Here is a 22,970-nt window from a genome sequence, read left to right as displayed (position 1 = left end):
ATGAGGTACAGCAAATGATGAATTGAGACTGGGGGATGGGGAAGAGCAAATAATGATGAATTGGACTAGGGGATGAGGTACAGCAAATGATGAATTGAGACTTGGGGATGGGGAACAGCAAATGATGATGAATTGAGACTGGGGGATGGGGTACAGCGAATGATTATGAATTGAGACTGGGGTTGGGAACAGCAAATAATGATGAATTGAGACTGGGGGATGGGGTACAACTAATGGTTTTGAATTGAGACTGGGGTTGGGAACAGCAAATAATGATGAATTGAGACTAGTGGATGGGGTACAGCAAATGATTATGAATTGAGACAAGGGTGGGGAACAGAAAATAATGATGAATTGAGACTGGGGTGAAGAACAGCAAATAATGATGAATTGAGACTGGGGGATGGGGTACAGGAAATTATGAATTGAGACTGGGGGACTGGGGATGGGCTAGAGCAAATAATGAATTGAGACTGGGGGATGGGGTACAGCAAATGATGAACTGAGACTGGGGGATGGGGAACAGCAAATGATGATTGAGACTGGTGGATGGGGTACAGCGAATGATTATGAATTGAGACTGGGGTGGGGAACAGCAAATGATTATGAATTGAGACTGGGGTTGAGAACAGCAAATAATGATGAATTGAGACTGGGGAATGGGGTACAACAAATGGTTTTGAATTGAGACTGGTGGATGGGGTGCAGCAAATGATTATGAATTGAGACTAGGGCGTGGGAACAGAAAATAATGATGAATTGAGACTGGGAGATGGGGTACAGGAAATTATGAATTGAGACTGGGGGATGGGGTAGAGCAAATAATGAATTGAGACTGGGGGATGGGGTACAGGAAATGATGATGAATTGAGACTGGGGGATGGGGTACAGCAAATGATGATGAATTGAGACTGGGGGATGGGGTACAGCAAATGATGAATTGAGACTGAGGTACAGAAAATGATGAAGCTCATATATTATATAGAGTTATCACAAGCAGAATTATCTATTTCAAGTGTTTATTTGTTAATGTTGATGATTATGGCTTACAGCCAATGAAAACCCAAAATTCATTATCTCAGTAAATTAGAATACTTTATAATAAGTTAAAGCTACGCTGTAATGGTATGGTATGCTAACATGGAACATAAGAAATTGGAATTGCTGCTCTAGAAAAAAAGGTAAAATATTTAGTGCATAAACTGGCCAATTCATATATGCCGAACAGCGATCGACAAGGAAACTTTCTTTGCTGGGAAAATAACCATATTAGGTTAGGTTCCCAGCAAAGAAAGTCAACTTGTCGATAGCTGATATGTTCCCCATCCTGGTATATATGTCCCTTATCCTGGGCATATCCCGGTATATAATTCTTATACTGGGCTCCATTCTGTTATATGTCCCCTGTTCTGCTGATGTTCTTAAATGCATAGAAAAAAAATAGAATTAGACTTACCGCTAATTCTGTTTCTAATAACCCACCAAGACAGCACCACAGGAGGATGTCACCTCATTCTAATAGGGACAAGAAACACAATAGAGGTAAAATAGCCCCTCTCACATCCTCTCTCTAGTGTTATTTCAAAGGACCACAACGTCACGGATCGTTGTCGTTCTCGTTGCAAAGTTGCTGAGTGCGACGGTACCTTTATTCTATTTTCTCCATCAACCACCCATGACAGCACCACAGCAGAAAAAACAATGACTAATATCTAGGGAGGGACAATAGCTTGGAGAACTTTTCTCCCAAAGGACAAATCTCTAACGGATGCCAAGTCAAGTCTGTAATGTTAGGAGACGGTATAGACTGATGACCATGTAGCAGCTCTGCTCGATGGAAGCGCTGGCTTTCTCAGCCCAGGAGATGAGAACACTGTAGTGGAGTAAGCCATGATTTTCTCTGCAGGAGAGAGGTTCTGGTATACTTCGGTAATCAGGCTGATAATCCAGTTGGCAATCGTGGCTTTTGAAGTCTTCTTCCCTTTATTCCGGACACAAAGCTGGATAAACAGATTTTGGTCTTTCCTCCACACCTGTGCTTCTTGGAGAAAATTAAGGACCACACTTCTTACATCCAGAGTATGGAATTTTTCCTCCCTCTTGTTTGCCGGATTATGGCAGAAGGAGGGAAGAAAAAATCTCTTGAGATCTATGAAACTCTGAGACTAACTTGGCTAGAAACGATGGGTCGAGACGAAAAACAAGTCAGTCTTCTAGGATTCTCAAGTATGGTTCGTTTATTGAGAAAACCTGCAGTTCATCCATTCTTCTGGCTGTAGTAATCGCTACAAGGAAGGCAGTTTTCCAGGACAATCTGTCCAATTTTATTGATGATGAGGGCTCAAATGGTGGAAGTGTCAGCCCTTTAAGGACGATATTAAGGTCCCAGGAGGGGATTAATTTGACCATTCTAGGACAAAGGCGAGCGGTTGCTGTTATGAATCTCTTCACCCAATGATGCTCTGTCGGGCTCTGGTCAAAATAGGCACTTAATCCTGCCATCTGAACCTTGAGGTTACTGTGTTTGAGCCCTTTTTCCAAGCCTTCTTGCAGAAAATCAAGGATTTGGACGATGTTTGGTTGCCGAGGATCTGGATGTTCGGGTGCACACTATGATAAGAAAGTCTTCAAAATTTTGTGATATATGGCGTTTGTTACCGACTTTCTACTTTTTTGAAGGGACTTAATGACTCTGAGAAGCCACTGTTTTTTAAAATTGAGAATTCAGAAGCCAAGCGTAGACTCTCGAGGTCTGGATGGTAAACTGGCCACTGGTGAAGGAGGTCTCTGGTGGAAGGATCAGGGAACCATCTATACTCAGGTTGTTTTAGGTGCCAAACCAGCTTATTTTTGGCGAGAACGGTGCTATCAGGATTACTTTGACCCTTTCGGTTCTTATTTTCTGCAGTGTTCTTGGTAGGATAGGAACCGAAGAGAAGAGATACACCAGTTTGAATTTCCACTGGTGGGAAAATGCATCCACGCCTAGACAGGCATTGTTTTGGTTCATGGAAAAGCACTGAGCTATCTTTGTGTTCTAGTGTCCTGTGAAAAGATCTACTTCTGGGCAACCCCACTTTCTGGTCAATATCTGGAAGACGTCTGGATTTAGTCTCCTGGGTGAATATCTCTCCTGCTCAGGAAATCAGCCTGCACGTTGACCAAACCTTTTATATGGAGGGCTGATAGGGAGAGAAAGTGTTCTTTGGTCCAAGAAAATATTCTTGCCTAGATTGTCTTCAGATCGTCATGTCTCATGCTTCATTGATGACAGAGGAGCACAACCATAGTTACATTGTCTGAGTAGTCTTTTACGTGGGCGTTCTGAATCAGAGATGTTGCTCATCTGAGTACTTCCTCCACCTCCTTCAGTTCCCTGATATTGGATGATTGACGGCTGATGTTCCTTGACCAGAGTCCTTGGAAAGAGGTGTGAGAGATGATGGTTCCCCATCCTCTTTTGCTGGCGCCCACCTTTATGGTCACCAGAGGGTCCTGGATCCAGGGGACTTTTCTGTTTAGGTTCTTTGGACTGAGCCACCAGCATAGAGGCTTTCACCCAGGCAGATATTGGGATTCTCTTGTCCAGGGATTCTGGGAATCCATCCCAATTTGCAAGAATATGGATCTGGAGGGTACTGGCGTGCGCTTGGGCCCAAGCTACCGTCTGGATACAAGATGTCATGGAGCCAAGGACATTTCAAAAACCTGACCGGCACATCCAAACATAGACTCAGTGTGAACAGGTGCTGAACCTAGAGTCGCCAACTCGTATATAGTTAAGTAAATAAGGCAGCACACTGCAGCGCTAGAACATACAAACATGAAAAACGAAATTTGAACTGCATTACTGCACTAGAAATATGAAAAATGAGAGCTTTTAGCGCATAAAAATGGCCAATTTTATGTGTACCTGGTAGCCCCGTTACGGCATCTCTCTTATACCAGGTCCTAAACTTGCCTTACCTCGCTGAGAATAAACGTCTCCATCGGAATGGGTACATGTGAAAACCTCTTACTAGACTAAAATTCTCTCTCTCTGTGGAGGGGTATTGGACCTGCTGTAATTAAAACACCTGAAGATAGGAGGCGGAGTGCACGATCAGAAGGCTAAAGAATACATTTCAAAAACCTGACCGGCACATCCAAACATAGACTCAGTGTGAACAGGTGCTGAACCTAGAGTCGCCAACTCGTATATAGTTAAGTAAATAAGGCAGCACACTGCAGCGCTAGAACATACAAACTTGAAAAACGAAATTTGAACTGCATTACTGCACTAGAAATATGAAAAATGAGAGCTTTTAGCGCATAAAAATGGCCAATTTTATGTGTACCTTGTAGCCCCGTTACGGCATCTCTCTTATACCAGGTCCTAAACTTGCCTTACCTCGCTGAGAATAAACGTCTCCATCTGAATGGGTACATGTGAAAACCTCTTACTGGACTAAAATTCTCTCTTTAATTACAGCAGGTCCAATACCCCTCCACAGAGAGAGAGAATTTTAGTCTAGTAAGAGGTTTTCACATGTACCCATTCAGATGGAGACGTTTATTCTCAGCGAGGTAAGGCAAGTTTAGGACCTGGTATAAGAGAGATGCCGTAACGGGGCTACCAGGTACACATAAAATTGGCCATTTTTATGCGCTAAAAGCTCTCATTTTTCATATTTCTAGTGCAGTAATGCAGTTCAAATTTCGTTTTTCAAGTTTGTATGTTCTAGCGCTACAGTATGGAGCCAAGGACAGACATAGCAAACCTCACCGATGTCGATATTTTACTTCATAGGACATTTATCCTTGATCTTAACTGAATCTGTTTTTGCTTAGGTAAAAGGGATGTCTGTCTGTGAGAATTTAGTAGAACCCCAAGAAACATTTTTGTCGTGGATGGATCCATATCTGAGTTTTGGTGGTTCACTAGCCATCCCAGAGATGTTACAGTCTGGGTTGTTGTCTGTAGATGTTCCTTGACTAACTTTATTGAAGGGGCCACCAGCAGGAAGTCATTGAGGTATGGTATTATGCAAATATTCTGACCTCTAATCTAAGCCATGACTTCTTCAGGAAGATTTGTGGCGCTGATGTTATCCCAAACAGGAGAACATTGAATTGATAGTGCACTATCGGTCTTCCCTGGACAATCACGAACCTCAGAAACTTCTGATAGGTTGAGTGAATAGTGACGTGAAATACTCGTCTTGAAGATCGATTGTAGCTCTTTCGAAGTTTTGCCCTATATGGGGAACTGTCGATCTGATGAATTCCATCTTGAACCTCCTGTATACACTGTCATGGTTCAGGAGTTTTAAGTTTATTAGGATCCATGGGTTTGTACACACCAAGCGCCATTGGGGAAGGAATCCTGAGATGCGACCCCCTACCTTTGTCTTGGTGTAATGCTTTGACCTTGGCCTTGGGAGAGAAATAAATTTCTTCTCCGCCTACCTTTTGGTAAGCTCCATCTTCCTTACTTGCATTTTCCTTAGAGCTTCTCGGCTCAGGCAGGGATTTCTTCTTGTCTGAAGCCTTCTCTGGTAAATAGTTGAAAGTTGGTCCAAACATACAGTGGGGCAAACAAGTATTTAGTCAGTCAGCAATAGTGCAAGTTCCACCACTTAAAAAGATGAGAGGCGTCTGTAATTTACATCATAGGTAGACCTCAACTATGGGAGACAAACAGAAAAAAAAATCTAGAAAATCACATTGTCTGTTTTTTTAACATTTTATTTGCATATTATGGTGGAAAATAAATATTTGGTCAGAAACAAAATTTCATCTCAATACTTTGTAATATATCCTTTGTTGGCAATGACAGAGGTCAAACGTTTTCTGTAAGTCTTCACAAGGTTGCCACACACTGTTGTTGGTATGTTGGCCCATTCCTCCATGCAGATCTCCTCTAGAGCAGTGATGTTTTTGGCTTTTCGCTTGGCAACACGGACTTTCAACTCCCTCCAAAGGTTTTCTATAGGGTTGAGATCTGGAGACTGGCTAGGCCACTCCAGGACCTTGAAATGCTTCTTACGAAGCCACTCCTTCGTTGCCCTGGCGGTGTGCTTTGGATCATTGTCATGTTGAAAGACCCAGCCACGTTTCATCTTCAATGCCTTTGCTGATGGAAGGAGGTTTGCACTCAAAATCTCACGATACATGGCCCCATTCATTCTTTCATGTACCCGGATCAGTCGTCCTGGCCACTTTGCAGAGAAACAGCCCCAAAGCATGATGTTTCCACCACCATGCTTTACAGTAGGTATGGTGTTTGATGGATGCAACTCAGTATTCTTTTTCCTCCAAACACGACAAGTTGTGTTTCTACCAAACAGTTCCAGTTTGGTTTCATCAGACCATAGGACATTCTCCCAAAACTCCTCTGGATCATCTAAATGCTCTCTAGCAAACTTCAGACGGGCCCGGACATGTACTGGCTTAAGCAGTGGGACACGTCTGGCACTGCAGGATCTGAGTCCATGGTGGCGTAGTGTGTTACTTATGGTAGGCCTTGTTACATTGGTCCCAGCTCTCTGCAGTTCATTCACTAGGTCCCCCCGCGTGGTTCTGGGATTTTTGCTCACCGTTCTTGTGATCATTCTGACCCCACGGGGTGGGATTTTGCGTGGAGCCCCAGATCGAGGGAGATTATCAGTGGTCTTGTATGTCTTCCATTTTCTAATTATTGCTCCCACTGTTGATTTCTTCACTCCAAGCTGGTTGGCTATTGCAGATTCAGTCTTCCCAGCCTGGTGCAGGGCTACAATTTTGTTTCTGGTGTCCTTTGACAGCTCTTTGGTCTTCACCATAGTGGAGTTTGGAGTCAGACTGTTTGAGGGTGTGCACAGGTGTCTTTTTATACTGATAACAAGTTTAAACAGGTGCCATTACTACAGGTAATGAGTGGAGGAAAGAGGAGACTCTTAAAGAAGAAGTTACAGGTCTGTGAGAGCCAGAAATCTTGTTTGTTTCTGACCAAATACTTATTTTCCACCATAATATGCAAATAAAATGTTAAAAAAACAGACAATGTGTTTTTCTGGATTTTTTTTTCTCAGTTTGCCTCCCATAGTTGAGGTCTACCTATGATGTAAATTACAGACGCCTCTCATCTTTTCAAGTGGTGGAACTTGCACTATTGCTGACTGACTAAATACTTTTTTGCCCCACTGTATACTTCCCCTTAAAGGGAATAGCTCTCAACTTCATTTTTGAAGTCATGTGACCACCCCATAACTTTAGCCAAAGCTCTCGTCTCAGTGAATTTGATGAGATTGATGATCTTGCCGCCACTCTTACTGTTTCCATCGATGCATCTGCCAGAAATCCGTGACTTTTTGGAGGAGAGGTAATGATGCTAGAATGTCCTCTCTAGGAGTACCCATAGAAAGATGTTCTTCTAGCTGAATAAGCGAGACATTAATTGTGCAACGCACATGGAGATGGCATTAGTGTTCAGCAGAGCTGCTGAAGTCTCTCAAGATTTCCTTAAAAGGCCTTCTATTCTGTGCTCTAGGGGGATCCTTCAGCTGTGAGGAATCATCAAATGGCAAGGTTGTCTTCTTGGCCATGCGTGCAACCAGAATATCTATTTTTGGCACCTCGGACCAGCATTCCGCAGTTTCCTAGTCCACTGGAAACCTCTCAGTTCAGTGGGAGTGCTTAACTTTTTCTCCAGAGAATCCCATTCTTCCAGGACTAGGTCCCTGATATTCTTATGTATGGGAAACAACAGTTTCTGCCTTAACCGGAGACTGCCGAACATTTCTTATTGTACCGTACAGGAAGCCTTCTCCACTTCTACCTCCTTGGTTCTCCTTACTGCCATAAGGATCTCTTCCACGTTTTCACAAAAGAAACAGTATTTTCTATCTTGCAAAGCTTCTGGGCCTGGGCTTACAGTTGCTTGCCTTCCTCCAGAAGTTCCTCCTGTATGGACATTTCCTCTTAAGAGTCTGAATCTCCTTCCTTTTTCTGGCTAATCTTCCTCTTCATAGCTGCTGGAGGCATACTGGGAGCAGGTGTAGATTAGGAGAAAGAGGCCAGGGAAGTTTGGATTTCCTGGCAGACTATCCCTTCAATCTCCTCCATTAAAGAAGGTTGCTCATCTTTGACGATTTTTTCAGTGCAGTCTTGGCATAGGGGTTTCCTATGGGAGGGGGAAGTCCATATAGGAGACAGCAGCAACATTTGGAGAGGAAATGCAGCGCCCAAGGGTCCTGGTCATTTCAGTAATGTCATTCTTCCACCAGGGGGAGTCATGTTAGTTCTGAAAGCAATAAAGGAGATCACTTTACCAGGTATCACAAACCATGCAACACACTTCACACTCCAGTCCACCAGGGGGAGCTATGCTCCTATTTATTAGGGTACTCTTCACAATTAGGTAAAACTGGTGGTCTGGATGGAAAGTTAGTCAGAAGTACTAACCTGTCAGGCAGACAGAAGAAAGGAGGAACATCTAGCAGTTGCTGACAGAGGGTCCCTGACAGTGGTGGGATCCTATCAGAGGCCTAGACAGAAGGCCACGGAGCTGCGACTGCCTACCGATGCGGCAGCATCCTAAGAAAGGACACGAAAAAGAATTGTATTGTAGAGGGTGAGAAACGAAGTCATAGCAAAAGGAGAGGAAAACCAGAAGGAGTTCTGCCCTATACAGGCTGCCTCCTTCTGAGGCGCAGGTTCCAGAACACCGATGGAGCAATCGTCTCCATGCCTTGCCCCAGAGACCGGCAGGTCAGCTAATTCCACGTTACCTGTCCGACCTATACCCAGGAGGCACGGTGGCAACCTGTGGGGGCTGGGGCGTGCTAGAGTCCCTGTAAAAAGCCTCAGGCCATCAGTCATACGGGTTGTTCCTATCCATCTGGGGGACAGAGACATAACATCTAGAACACCAACAACAGTTGTGAGGACCTTACGAGAGGCTCAGCAGTAAGGTACTACAACATCCAGGCGCTAGAGGAAGGCTAAAGATTTCCACCTGGATAAGGGGACTCTGGATTTGCCTTCAGACTGGCCGGACTCTGCCTGCCCTGTGATCTGTGCTCTGGACTGTGGATGCTGAAGCCTTCAGTAAAGGTAAAGAGACTGCAACCTTGTGTCTTCATTCTTCACTGCGCCTCACGCCATCCACCATCCACACTCTGGAAAGCCCTGGGGACACACTTCACCTGTGGGAAGGTATACCATATAGCTGCCATAACATCACCCAAGCGGACCCCTAAGCAGCGTCGGTCACCCTGACCGAATACCACAGGTGGCGTCACGAACATTATCCCTTTAAAGACCTTCACCCCCATTTTATTAACGGACCTCCCGGGGGCCACGGACGGGGTTAGCCACCGTGACATCCCCCTTGAGAACCAAATTACCTGGCACCGAGTACCCCACAGCCCTACGGGGGCGATCCAGAAACACCAATCGATCTCCTGCTGCCCAGCTAGTAATCTTCCAATAGTGTCTGCCGCCGGCACAGAGCGATATAGGATGACCTCTTCATCCCAATAGGGACCGGAAAAAAACACTGGAGGAAGTGGGAGGGGCTATGTAACCTCTTTTGCGTTTCCCGTCTCTATTAGGGTGAGATGACGTCCTCCTCCTGAGGTACTGTTGGGGGTTATTGGAGAAAATAAATTATTTTAATCGCCTTCCCTCTGCTCCCCTGCTGCACAGTGTCCTTTTCTGAACCCGGCAGCTGAAATCAGAGTGCAAGTGAGCGCATGACCTCACTGCCATGCTCCCCTAGTCACATGCATGCCTTCAGCTGCTGTCCTCTGCTTGGCAGGCACCTTGTATTGCAGCGTACGGACTCCTGAGTCCTGAGCACATCCAGATGAAGTTGACAATGGCGTCAGAGGGCCCCTCACAGCAGGGGCCCGATCCCATCTCTGCAACCATTAAACCCCTTTACATGCCCATACTGATGGCTTAGGAGGGTTGATACTACTGACAGATTCCCTTTAAGTTCTCCAAAATGATATCAATAAAAGCAATGAAAAAAAAAAAACAACGAGCCTTAACCCTGCTGCATCTAGGGAAAAGTAGAAAAAAAAGGTTACGGGTGACAGAAAATAGGGACATGAAGTAAAATGTGTTTTTATAAACTGTAACCATTAAAATATAAAATAACAATAGGAGAATAGCAATCTCTCACAGAACAGTTACGGGTCTCAGAAAATGGCGGCAGAAACCACTTTTTTTTTTTACAAATCTGTCATCCTTTTCATCTGACACTGTCACCTGAATTTGGAGGGAACAATCTTCAGCCATGGAGGCGGGGTTTTCGGGTGTTTGATTCACCCTTTCCTTACCCGCTGGCTGCAATATTGGATTGAAGTTCTTTCTCTGTCCTTCATAGTACACGCCTGCGCAAGGCAAGATTTCCTTGTGCAGGCATGTACTACTGAGGACAGAGAATGAACTTCAATCCAATATTGCAGCCAGCGGGTAAGGAAAGGGTGAATCAAACACCCGAAAACCCCGCCTCCATGGCTGAAGATTGTTCCCTCCAAATTCAGGTGACAGTGTCCCTTTAAATAATGTAAAATTCTCCACGTTTGGTATCGCTGTGATCACGTGGACAGGGAGAATCACGTCACCAGACCGTCGTTACTTTACCTCACAAATAACACCTTAAAAACAAAACACAAAAAAGCATAGCTGAGTTTTTTCCCCATTTTACCTCACTTGGGGTTTTAACCCCATAGTTCAGTATAACGTATGGTGAGGAGAATGGCCTCACATAAAACAAGCCCTCATAAAGGTACGGTTCTTGGGGAAAAAAAGGCGCAAAAATGAAAAATCGCCCGGTCCTGAGAGGGTTAAAATGCTGACTGTACAGGAGACTGGTGGCACTACAAGGCCCAGAGATGCGGCACTCGCGCTCTACAGTGCAAGCCCGGACACCAGCAGGCCAGGCCGCGCGTACGGGAGCGCGTTCTCACAATGACCCTTGCGGCTTCCTGTAGCCGTCACCAAACGCTACGAGGACTCCACCCACCATCCAGATGTTCTTGGCAGGGGGCGGGGCCTGCAGGTACGCGCCCTCATCTCATCGCGCACCATTTTTGACGATCCCGTGACGTAGTAGTTGCTGCAGCAACGCTCCGCCCCCAGCGCGGTGCGGAGTAGGAAGTGGCCGGTAACCTTCACTCGGGGCCGGGATCAGCGGAGGAGAAGATCGGGAGGCGCAGGGAGCGGCCATGGTGCTGATAAAAGAGTTGTAAGGAGCGGGATGGGGCTGTGTGGGCGGCAGGTGGAGGGGATGCGGTGTGCTGCGGGAGGGAGAGCGGGGCATGAATGAGAGGAGAGCGGCTCCAGGAGGAGGCGATGCCGGGACGTGGAAGGACTAGGAGCAATGACGGGACTTGTGAGGAATGGATCTGTACCTGGACGAGGACCGTAACTGGGACGTGTGGATGAGGAACGTTACCGGGATGTGTGCTGCCGGGACAAAGCTGTATTTTTAGGATGGAGGACATCTATAGGAAGATCACACCTGTACCAACAGTTGGTCTATATGGCCGTCCGTTCTGGGCTGTCAGGCTGGCATGGCATCCGTGCTGGTCTGGCGTCCGTTCTGGGCTGCCGGGCTGGCATGGCGTCCGTTCTGGGCTGCCGGGCTGGCGTGGCATCCGTGCTGGGCTGGCGTGGCGTCCGTTCTAGGCTGGCGTGGCGTCCGTTCTGGGCTGCCGGGGTGGCGTGGCGTCCGTTCTGGGCTGCCGGGCTGGCGTGGCGTCCGTTCTGGGCTGCCGGACTGGCGTGGCGTCCGTTCTGGGCTGGCGTGGCGTCCGTTCTGGGCTGCCGGGCTGGTGTGGCATCCGTTCTGGTCTGGCGTGGCGTCCGTTCTGGGCTGCCGGGCTGGCGTGGCGTCCGTTCTGGGCTGCCGGACTGGCGTGGCGTCCGTTCTGGGCTGGCGTGGCGTCCGTTCTGGGCTGCCGGGCTGGTGTGGCATCCGTGCTGGGCTGGCGTCCGTTCTGGGCTGGTGTGGCGTCCGTTCTAGGCTGGCGTGGCGTCCGTTCTGGGCTGCCGGGCTGGCATGGCGTCCGTTCTGGGCTGCCGGGCTGGCGTGGCGTCCGTTCTAGGCTGGCGTGGCGTCCGTTCTGGGCTGCCGGGCTGGCGTGGCGTCCGTTCTGGGCTGCCGGACTGGCGTGGCGTCCGTTCTGGGCTGGCGTGGCGTCCGTTCTGGGCTGCCGGGCTGGTGTGGCATCCGTGCTGGGCTGGCGTCCGTTCTGGGCTGGTGTGGCGTCCGTTCTAGGCTGGTGTGGCGTCCGTTCTGGGCTGGTGTGGCGTCCGTTCTGGGCTGGCGTGGCGTCCGTTCTGGGCTGCCGGGCTGGTGTGGCGTCCGTTCTGGGCTGGCGTGGCGTCCGTTCTGGGCTGCCGGGCTGGCGTGGTGTCCATGCTGGGCTGGCGTGGCGTCCATTCTGGGCTGCCGGGCGGGTGTGGCGTCCGGGCTGGCGTGGCGTCCGTGCTGGGCTGCCGGGCTGCCTTGGCATCCGTTCTGGGCTGGCGTGGCATCCGCTCTGGGCTGCCGGGCTGGCGTGGCGTCCGTTCTGGGCTGCCGTGGCATCCGTTCTGGGCTGGCGTGGCATCCGCTCTGGGCTGCCGGGCTGGCGTGGCGTCCGTTCTGGGCTGGCGTGGCGTCCGTTCTGGGCTGGCGTGGCATCCGCTCTGGACTGCCGGGTTTTATTTAGTACCTGCTGTACCTGTCTGTCCGCCTGTAGTGGCTGTGACACCTGCTGGGTGACGGACGGGGATCGCTGACACTTGATACTCGGGAGCTCTGTCCTGAGCCATTTGTCACATTATCGCGATCCGTTTCCTGGTGGATTGCGCTGTGCACCGAGACACTTCCTGCACAGCGCTGCAGTTATGTAGAACTGGTCCCTGTGTGTAAGGCAAGAATGTTTGTGATTGGGCTCCTTCTCCTGAGGTCTGTGGGTCCTTACATGTATTCGCCCAGTATGATGGGACTAATCCGTGTGTGGCATCTGCTGTTGTTGCCAAGAGAATTCTGGGAAGAAAAGGGGTTATCCGGTCGTTTGCTAAAAGTCTGCAGTTACATAGTCACAAATACGTGACATTTCACCTATTGGGTCTTTTTAATTTTTCTTATTTATTTATTTATTTTTTTTAATTCTCAGCAAACAAATAGTCATGTGAATTTTCAGTTGAAAATTACAAAGTACAAGCAGAAATTCATGAGAAAATAAAAACTACATGAACCCTTAAAAGGAACCTGCCAGCAGAAAAAAAACTGCAGATATGGGTTTACTAACCTCCAAGCACCCCTGGCCCTGACTGACAGCCGGCCCCAATGCAGAGTGACTGTCAGTCTGGGCCGGGGGAGCAGTTACAGCTGCCTCTCTATATTCTCAGAGCGGAGACTGAACAGTCGTTGCTGGGGAGAATAAAGTTAATTTTCTCCCCGCAGCATTCAGATAAGTACGAGAGACCGGACAGGCTATTAACACTATTAAACTGCAGATTAACCCCATATATGCAGGTTGAGTTTTTTCTGCTGACAGGTTCCCTTTAAGAGGCTCGGGACGTGCCTGGTTTAGTAAGTACTTTCAGTGCCATGTAATAATTCCAGAACATCTTTTCTGAGAAGAGGGTCATGCCCCAAACTTGTTCTTTGGAGAAAAGTTTTTTTCCTTAACCCTTTTTTCTAGCCTTTTAATTAGACAGTGCCTACTCTGGAGTACTTTCTTCAGGGTCCACTTCAAATAAATGATCTGAACTTTCTTGTCCTCTCTAGGAAATTAAAGAAAACCTCTAAAACCCCTCAACTGAGCAGCAAAACTGAATCCCCGTAGAAATGAAAAGGAAGTGATTTTCAAGCAGATTTTGAGTAGGATTTTGGAAAGGATCCACTCTAAAAATCTTTAAAAAAAACTTCCACGTGAACATGGTTGGGGCTACACAGCAAGTTTGGCCACAGCTCAGATCTTGCGGCCTGTGATGGCTATGTGCAGCTGCAATGTCCAAGCGTAATGCAATCAAACAGGGTCACACTGCAACCTGCAAGGTGCCAAGACCATCCAGTCGCAAAACATCAGCACCAGTTGTTTGTTTTTTCTTTTTTTGAGATTTGCTTGTAAAGATGGCGGTTTTTGTCTAGTGACAATGTGCCCCATTTACTTTTTCACGTTCAAATTTGCAATGTAGCCCCAGGCGTATTCCAAACAGAGCGACCCCGACATTTGGAGGCCTAAGAAAAGATTCTCCATAACTGTTTAATCAAGAATTTCTTAAAACTGACGTCAGGAGGGTTGTCTCTTGGTCATATTTGCTTTGAGGCTATGTGCACACGTCAGGTTTTTTTCCTGACAAAATCCGGAGATATCTGCCAGAAAATCGCGTTTTTTTCCGCGCGTTTTTCTCGCGTTTTTTGCGCGGATTTTTTGCGGTTTTTTTGCGTTTTTTTTTTTTCCTGAATGCATGAAATCCGCAGAAAATCCGCAAAAAGAATGAGCATGGCCATTCTTTTTGCGGATTGCGTTTTTTTTGCGGAAAAAAACGCATACATCTGCACAAAAAATGCGGAATGCATTCTAAATGATAGGATGCATAATTTGAGCGTTTTTTATGCGGATTTATAGCGTTTTTATCGGGAAAATCCGCAAAAAAAACGCGAAAAATCCGGACGTGTGCACATACCCTGAAGGTTTTGTTTGGAGCCTTCGCCACATATTCTGTAATATTATAGAGGCCCAGTGAGTCAGTGGGAGTCAGTTCGGTACAGTTTTCATGCATCATATGACTGATCCGGTAGAGCGCCGTGGCTTGGCTTCAATTCCTTGCGTTGTCCTAATTTTTAAAGGTGTTTAAGAAATCCTATTCAGTGATCTATACATTTTATTTATTTTTTCCTTGAATTATCCAAGGAGAAGTCCACTCATGGGTTCCATTGTGTCACCCAGCTTTCTCGCACTCCTGGGTTCCAGATCTACCGTATGTGATGTGAGTTGCGTGGTGGAATAGTGTTAGTCTGCCAAATGAAATGTTAGATGTGGCTTTTCTATACATAGTGGAGAATAATTGTTGTTGGTTTTCCCTGGAGAATGGCATGTATATAACACTGTGGGTGCTGCGTAGGCTACGTAGATTACAGATCTTGGCAAGGCCCTGTCTTCTCCCAGCCTTGGAGTGAGCCTGCTTGTGACAGATGATAGCATGAAATCATCTACTGTACAATGTAGCCCATTCATCATGTGGCATCACTGCCATTGTTTGATTAACACAGGCATAATTTGGCTTTGACCTTGATATTGGGCACACCCCATTGAGCTCTTGGAGGATACCCAAAAATGACTTGTCCTAACGCAACTCTTAAGATCATAAATATAATTTACATTGGATATCAGGCAGATTATAATATAAATCTGCCATTTGCTATCAGCGTCTCCTAACTAGGCCTCTAGGATTAAAACTGAAGACTTCTGCATTTCTTCGTAGGTCACGTTCTAGCACTATAAGCAGGGCTGTGAAGTCAGTAAGCCAAATCACTGACTCTGACTCCTCAATTTCCCAGACTCACGACCCTACAGCCCTGATCACTGCTGAGCATGTACATAAAGTGTAGCACAGATTCATCTCATCTACGACCCCACAGCCCTGATCACTACTGAGCATGTACATAAAGTGCAGCACAGATTCATCTCAACTAAAAGCTGAGGTCCTAAGATCTGGAACAGAACAGACGTAAAGGACATTTCAGAACTTTCCCAAATTCTTGTGAAAACATTTACATCACATCCTGCATTTTACTACTGTACCCAATTTATTATATACTAGCTGAAGAGCCCGGCGTTGCCTGGGCATAGTAAATATCTGTGGTTAGTTATAGCACCTCACTTCTCTTATTTTCCCATCACGCCTCTCATTTTCCCCCTCACATCTTTCATTTTGCCCCCTCACATCTTTCATTTTGCCCCCTCACATCTTTCATTTTGCCCCCTCACATCTTTCATTTTGCCCCCTCACATCTTTCATTTTGCCCCCTCACATCTTTCATTTCCCCCCTCACATCTTTCATTTTCCCCCTCACATCTTTCATTTTCCCCCTCACATCTTTCATTTTCCCCCTCACATCTTTCATTTTCCCCCTCACATCTTTCATTTTCCCCCTCACATCTTTCATTTTCCCCCTCACATCTTTCATTTTCCCCCTCACATCTCTCATTTTCTCCCTCACACCTCTCATTTTCCCCCTCACTCCTCTCATTCCCCCCTAACAGTTGTCATTTCGACTTCATATGTCATTTTCCGATCACTCCACTACCAGATGACATGTTTGTCATCTCCCTTATATATAGTATACACCTGTCATCTCCTGTATATAGTATATACCTGTATGTCATCTCCCCTGTGTATAGTATATACCTGCTGTATGTCATCTCCTCCTGTATATTGTATATACCTGTATGTCATCTCTTCTGTATATATTGTATATACCTGTATGTCATCTCTTCTGCATATATTATATATACCTGTATGTCATCTCCCCTGTATATAGTATATACCTGCTGTATGTCATTTCCTCCTGTGTATATAGTACATACGTGTGATATCTCCTCCTGTATATAGTATATACCTGTATGTCATCTCCTATCTATCTATCTTATCTATCCAGATCACAAATGCAGGCAGCACTCCATATTCTTAAAGACAATATGCAGGTGTTTATTGAGCCCACATCTCCATGCAACGTTTCGGCTACAACTGAGCCTTTCTCAAGGCTTGAGAAAGGCTCAGTTGTAGCCGAAACGTTGCATGGAGATGTGGGCTCAATAAACACCTGCATATTGTCTTTAAGAATATGGAGTGCTGCCTGCTTTTGTGATCTGTCTGGATTTACAACGACAATTGGACGGGTTGTTTTGGGCTTTGCACCCGAAGATAGGTATAGGATCTGTGCTGTTCCATTTTTTTCTAGTCTATCTATCTATCTATCTATCTATCTATCTATCTATCTATCTATCTATCTATCTATCTATCTATCTATCTATCTATCTATCTATCTATCATTGTCTAAGGGTCACTTCCGTCTCTGTCTGTCCTTCTGTCACGGTTATTCATTCGCTGATTGGTCTTGGCAGCTGCCTGTCATGGCTGCCGCGACCAATCAGCGACGGGCACAGTCCGATTAGTCCCTCCCCTACTCCCCTGCACTCACTGCCCGGCGCCCGCTCCGTAATCCCCTCCACTCACCGCTCACACAGGGTTAATGGCAGCGGTAATGGCCCGCGGTGTAACGCACTCCGTTACCGCTGCTATTAACCCTGTGTGTCCCCAACTATTTACTATTGATGCTGCCTATGCAGCATCAATAGTAAAAATGTCATGTTAAAAATAATAATAATAATAATAAAAACTCCTGCTATACTCACCCTCCGCCGCCTTTCCCGCTCCTCGCCACGCTCCCGGGACCGCTCCATTGCAAGCGGGAGCTTCCGGTCCCAGGGCTGGTGTGCGACAAGGACGTGCCGTTACGTCACGGTCATGTGACCGCGACGTCATCATAGGTCCTGCTCATACCAGCCCTGGGACCGGAAGCTGCCGCTTGCAATGGAGCGGTCCCGGGAGCGTGGCGAGGAGTGGCAAAGGCGGCGGATGGTGAGTATAGCTGGACTTCCAACGGGCCTTCGGAAGGTGAGTATATGTTTATTTTTATTTTTTTTTAAGTCTCTATACTACGTGGCTCTGTGCTGGGCAATATACTACGTGACTGGGCAATATACTACGTGGCTCTGCTATATACTATGTGGCTGGGCAATATACTACGTGACTGGGCAATATACTGTACTACGTGGCTCTGCTATATACTATGTGGCTGGGCAATATACTACGTCGCTGGGCAATATACTACGTCGCTGGGCAATATACTCCGTCGCTGGGCAATGTACTACGTGACTGGGCAATGTACTACGTGACTGGGCAATGTACTACGTGGCTGGGCAATGTTCTACGTGGCTGGGCAATGTACTACGTGGCTGGGCAATGTACTACGTGGCTGGGCAATATACTACGTGGCTGAGCAATATACTACGTGGCTGGGCAATATACTACGTGGCTGGGCAATATACTACGTGGCTGGGCAATATACTACGTGGCTGGGCAATATACTACGTGGCTGGGCAATATACTACGTGGCTGGGCAATATACTACGTGGCTGGGCAATATACTACGTGGCTGGGCAATATACTACGTGGCTGGGCAATATACTACGTGGCTGGGCAATATACTACGTGGCTGGGCAATATACTACGTGGCTGGGCAATATACTACGTGGCTGGGCAATATACTACGTGGCTGGGCAATATACTACGTGGCTGGGCAATATACTGTACCACGTGGCTCTGCTATATACTATGTGGCTGGGCAATATACTATGTGGCTGGGCAATGTACTACGTGGCTGGGCAATGTACTACGTGGCTGGGCAATGTACTACGTGGCTGGGCAATGTACTACGTGGCTGGGCAATGTACTACGTGGCTGGGCAATGTACTACGTGGCTGGGCAATGTACTACGTGGCTGGGCAATGTACTACGTGGCTGGGCAATGTACTACGTGGCTGGGCAATGTACTACGTGGCTGGGCAATGTACTACGTGGCTGGGCAATGTACTACGTGGCTGGGCAATATACTACGTGGCTGGGCAATATACTACGTGGCTGGGCAATATACTACGTGGACATGCATATTCTAGAACAGGGGTCCCCAACTCCAGTCCTTAAGGCCCACCAACATGTCATGTTTTCAGGATTTCCTTAGTCTTGCCCAGGTAATAATTGCATCACCTGTGCAATGCAAAGGAAATCCTGAAAACAAGACCTGTTGGTGGTCCTTGAGGACTGGAGTTGGGGACCCCTGTTCTAGAATACCCGATGCGTTAGAATCGGGCCACCATCTAGTATATAGTATATACCTGCAAGTCATTTCCTCCTGTATATAGTATATACCTGTGTCGTCTGCTCCTGTATATAGTATATACGTGTGTCATCTGCTCCTGTATATACGTGTCATCTCCCCTGTATATAGTATGTACCTGTATGTCATCTCCTCCTGTATATAGTATGTATCTGTATGTCATCTCCTCCTATATATAGTATATACCTGTGTCATCTCCTCCTGTATTAGACCTCGTTCACACGTTATTTGCTCAGTATTTTTACCTCAGTATTTGTAAGCTAAATTGGCAGCCTGATAAATCCCCAGCCAACAGGAAGCCCTCCCCCTGGCAGTATATATTAGCTCACACATACACATAATAGACAGGTCATGTGACTGACAGCTGCCTTATTTCCAATATGGTACATTTGTTGCTCTTGTAGTTTGTCTGCTTATTAATCAGATTTTTATTTTTGAAGGATACCACCAGACTTGTGTGTGTTTTAGGGCGAGTTTCTGTGTCAAGTTGAGTTGCGTGTGGCGACATGCATGTAGCGACTTTTGTGAGATAAGTTTTGAGTGGCAACATGCGTGTAGTAACTTTTTGTGTGTCAAGTTGCATGTGACAGGTTAGTGTAGCAAGTTGTGTGCGTGACGAGTTTTATGTGTGGTGCGTTTTGAGTATGTGCAAGTTTTGTGTGAGGCAACTTTTGCATGTGTTGCAACTTTTGCGCGTGTGCAAGTTTTGCGTGTGGCGAGTTTTCCATGAGGTGAGTTTTGCACGTGTGGCTTGTTTTGCGTGAGCCTAGTTTTGCATGTGGCGAGTTTTGAGCGGTGACTTTTATTTCGACTTTTATGTGGCGAGGTTGGTGTATATGTGGTGAAATGTGTGCTGAGGGTGGTATATGTGTTCAAGCATGTGGTAGTGTATGGCACTTTTTGTGTGTGTGTTCATATCCCCGTGTGTGGTGAGTATCCCATGTCGGGGCCCCACCTTAGCAACTGTACGGTATATACTCTTTGGCGCCATCGCTCTCACTCTTTAAGTCCCCCTTGTTCACATCTGGCAGCTGTCAATTTGCCTCCAACACTTTTCCTTTCACTTTTTCCCCATTATGTAGATAGGGGCAAAATTGTTTGGTGAATTGGAAAGCGCGGGGTTAAAATTACGCCTCACAACATAGTCTATGACGCTCTCAGGGTCCAGACGTGTGACTGTGCAAAATATTAGATTGTCAGGGTTGGTTCATTTTATACAAACTCTAACTCCACCAAACTGGACACCAACTCCATAGCCCTTGCTATTAGGTAGGAGTCTGCATGGTGACTAGGACCACTACATGGGTTGTGTAGATCACTGCTACATCAAAACATAGTGCAAGTGAATGAGGTCTCGCTGCGTCCTGCAAAGGTACTGTGACAAGCAGATTTACAAATAAAAGCCAATTTTTGCCACTACAATGTCGCGGTACCTTGCATGTAGCAGAGCCACCTCCCTTACTTGCACAATTCTGAGATGCAGCGGCGGTATGTAGCAACCTTTGACCTGTGTTGTGGTCAGTATTGCCTTTCAGCCCCAGCTTAATGGACTGTAATGTCCAATAGTCTTCATTTCTGTGCACATTTTTTTTTTGGGGGGTAGCAAATCCTCAGTGTGTGCACATATCCAATTACACATGGAATCATTGCACAATGTCAGGTGGTCAGTCCAGAGCCTTGTAAGAAGCGCTGGAGAGATGAAGGTTACCTTGAATTTCCTGTGAATTCTTTATTGATTAGAAGAAAGTATTACATATCATGGCGCAGTTCACACTCTTCTGTGAGTTACACATTGTCGTACGATCATGCCGCGTACAGAAATACTTCAATAGTCAGTTACCAATCCAATGGTATACAATATACAGCGTTCTTTTTCTCATTATTTGCAGATTAACATTGATTATAAAAGTTGAAAAAAACTTTAACTTTCCATTTTGTAGTTATTTGTTCCGTTGTTTTTTTTTTTTTTTTACCGTTGTTATCTTCCATCCGTTTGTGACCTTAAATTACTTTTCTGCCTGGTTATCACTGAAACCACAGGGCAGAAGCTCTCAGCTGTGGCATGGATGGACATGGCAGAGTATGGGCTGGAGAGAATGTCCATTAGTCCATACTCTTATGTGATTGTGTGCCCTTATGCAGAAGGAGAGCGCTCTGAGCAACTGGTGGGGGTCTCAAGACCCAGACCCCCACTGATGCACAAAGCTTTTAAAGAGGCATCGACCTATCAAATAAGACAGAAATGTTTATTTGCCTTCCCCCTGAAATTCTTTGACCCACGATTGGTCCATATATCACAGTCTGTGCCCAGACAGTCATTGTCCGTGATAAATCGGCCTATTGCATAGCCACGAAGGTCAGTTCATTTGTACATTAAGGACACGTTCAGTATTTGACATCAGTATTTGTAAGCCACTATCAGGAGTGGGTGATAAATGCAGAAGTGGTGCATATGTTTCTATTATACTTTTCCTCTGATTGTTCCACTCCTGGTTTTGGCTTACAAATACTGATGTAAAATACTGACCAAACACTGCTAGTGTGAACGTGGCCTTACAAGAGGAATGGCATAGTTGCCTCCGCCTTCTCATTTTATGGGGAGCGTAAGAATACCCAAGATGTCAGCAGGGTGAGCAGGTCCTCTGGAAATAGTTTCTGAAATATTCCACTAACGTTAGTTATCATCATCTTTCCTGTTAGTCGCAACTTCTAAAGGAAAAGGCTTGGAACAAAACATTCTGTAAATTTACCGTTTTCTGAAAATAGATTTTGACATGATTTCATTGGATGCTAGTCAGTGGAAATAAACTTTTGCTGCCTGTGCACATTTTTCTGTTTGTCTCACTTTTGTTTTCTTTCTTTTGCAGCCGAGTTGTGTTGCCCGTGTCTGTGGAGGAGGTAAGAAGAACGTCTCCTACTATTCATTACACTAAAATTCCCTTTTCCGTGATGTTCCATGGTTGACACATGACCAGAAAGCTTGGTGACATAGGATGGCTCCACCAGCTGACCTTGTCTGAAACCTGCTCTGCCCTCGGGTGATCGCCAGGGTTTCTCCTGCAAATAACGTGTATCACCTGTTTACAGGATAGGTAATTAGTGAGTGATCTGATGACAGACCCCGCACTCATCTGGATAAAGGGGGGACCTATGTTCCTCCTGTGAATGGAGCAGTAGTGCACATGTGGGACCACCGCTATTAAAAATAGTGAATGGTGCAGAGGTCACACATGCGCTCAACCACTGCATTCTCACTTCCCGTACTCTGGATTGGTTGAGGTCCTAGCAGTCAGACCCCCATGATCATGTATTTACAGTGATAAATGTTATTTTTAAGTTAACTATTTAAAGGGGTTGTCCGGCCTTGGGGTACAAGTCTGCAGTCACTGACATAGTCATCAAAGACATCCCATTAAGGCTTGGGTCACAAAGTGACGTGTGTCGCAAGACAGCAATTCTCTGCAGTCATCCAACAAAAATATGTCTGCGACTTTAAAGTCCTTATTCTGCTGTAAATAGAAACTGTACAAGTAACTATCTGCTGAATGTAGATTTTCTGGAGTCTACCCTTTGTGACTAAGCCCGTACCTGTCTGGCAGCAATCACACCCAGCACTTACATTTATTGCTCTGATGTTTCCTAAAACGAAGGGTGCCTCCCTGGAGGGAGCGGGTATTTGTCACTGTAGTCTTTCTTTAGGACAGTAGACTCCATAACAAAAGTCCGGTGAAGCGAAGCATGAAGTGTACAGTGTAATTGTAAATCATTGATTAGCTGCGGATTGCCATGGATGCTGTTTGTCAAAAGCATCATATATGTCAGTTGCAGACAGTGAAGAACGCCCTGATACCTGTAATCTACTGATCATCCATAACAAAGATTACTATGCCACTGTCCTGAGAGGACTTTACAAGACCCCAATCACATCAGCTGCAGAGGTGTTATCATAAATTTAATTTCTCCTACGCCTCATTGGGGAAATCAGCTCCCACGGTCTGTGTCCCCCAATGAATGGCTCGGAGAAAACGATTTTATG

At 46.2% G+C, this 22,970-nt stretch overlaps 1 protein-coding gene across 1 annotated transcript in view; it reads left to right on the top strand.

The window, feature by feature from the left end:
* The first annotated feature begins 11,079 nt into the window (after positions 1-11,079).
* The window catches only part of PITPNA (phosphatidylinositol transfer protein alpha), an 88,557-nt gene continuing 76,666 nt past the window's right edge, over positions 11,080-22,970 (top strand). The window contains exons 1-2 of the mRNA XM_069761338.1: positions 11,080-11,218; positions 21,802-21,832. Coding sequence (XP_069617439.1) covers positions 11,199-11,218; positions 21,802-21,832 — 51 coding nt within the window. The 5' untranslated portion in view covers positions 11,080-11,198. The remainder of the gene's footprint in view (positions 11,219-21,801; positions 21,833-22,970) is intronic.

The sequence above is a fragment of the Ranitomeya imitator genome, chromosome 3, assembly GCF_032444005.1.
Source record: "Ranitomeya imitator isolate aRanImi1 chromosome 3, aRanImi1.pri, whole genome shotgun sequence".
Lineage (NCBI taxonomy): Eukaryota > Metazoa > Chordata > Amphibia > Anura > Dendrobatidae > Ranitomeya > Ranitomeya imitator.
The sequence above is the reverse complement of the archived record's forward strand: the minus strand, read 5'-3'. Positions and strand labels throughout refer to the sequence as shown.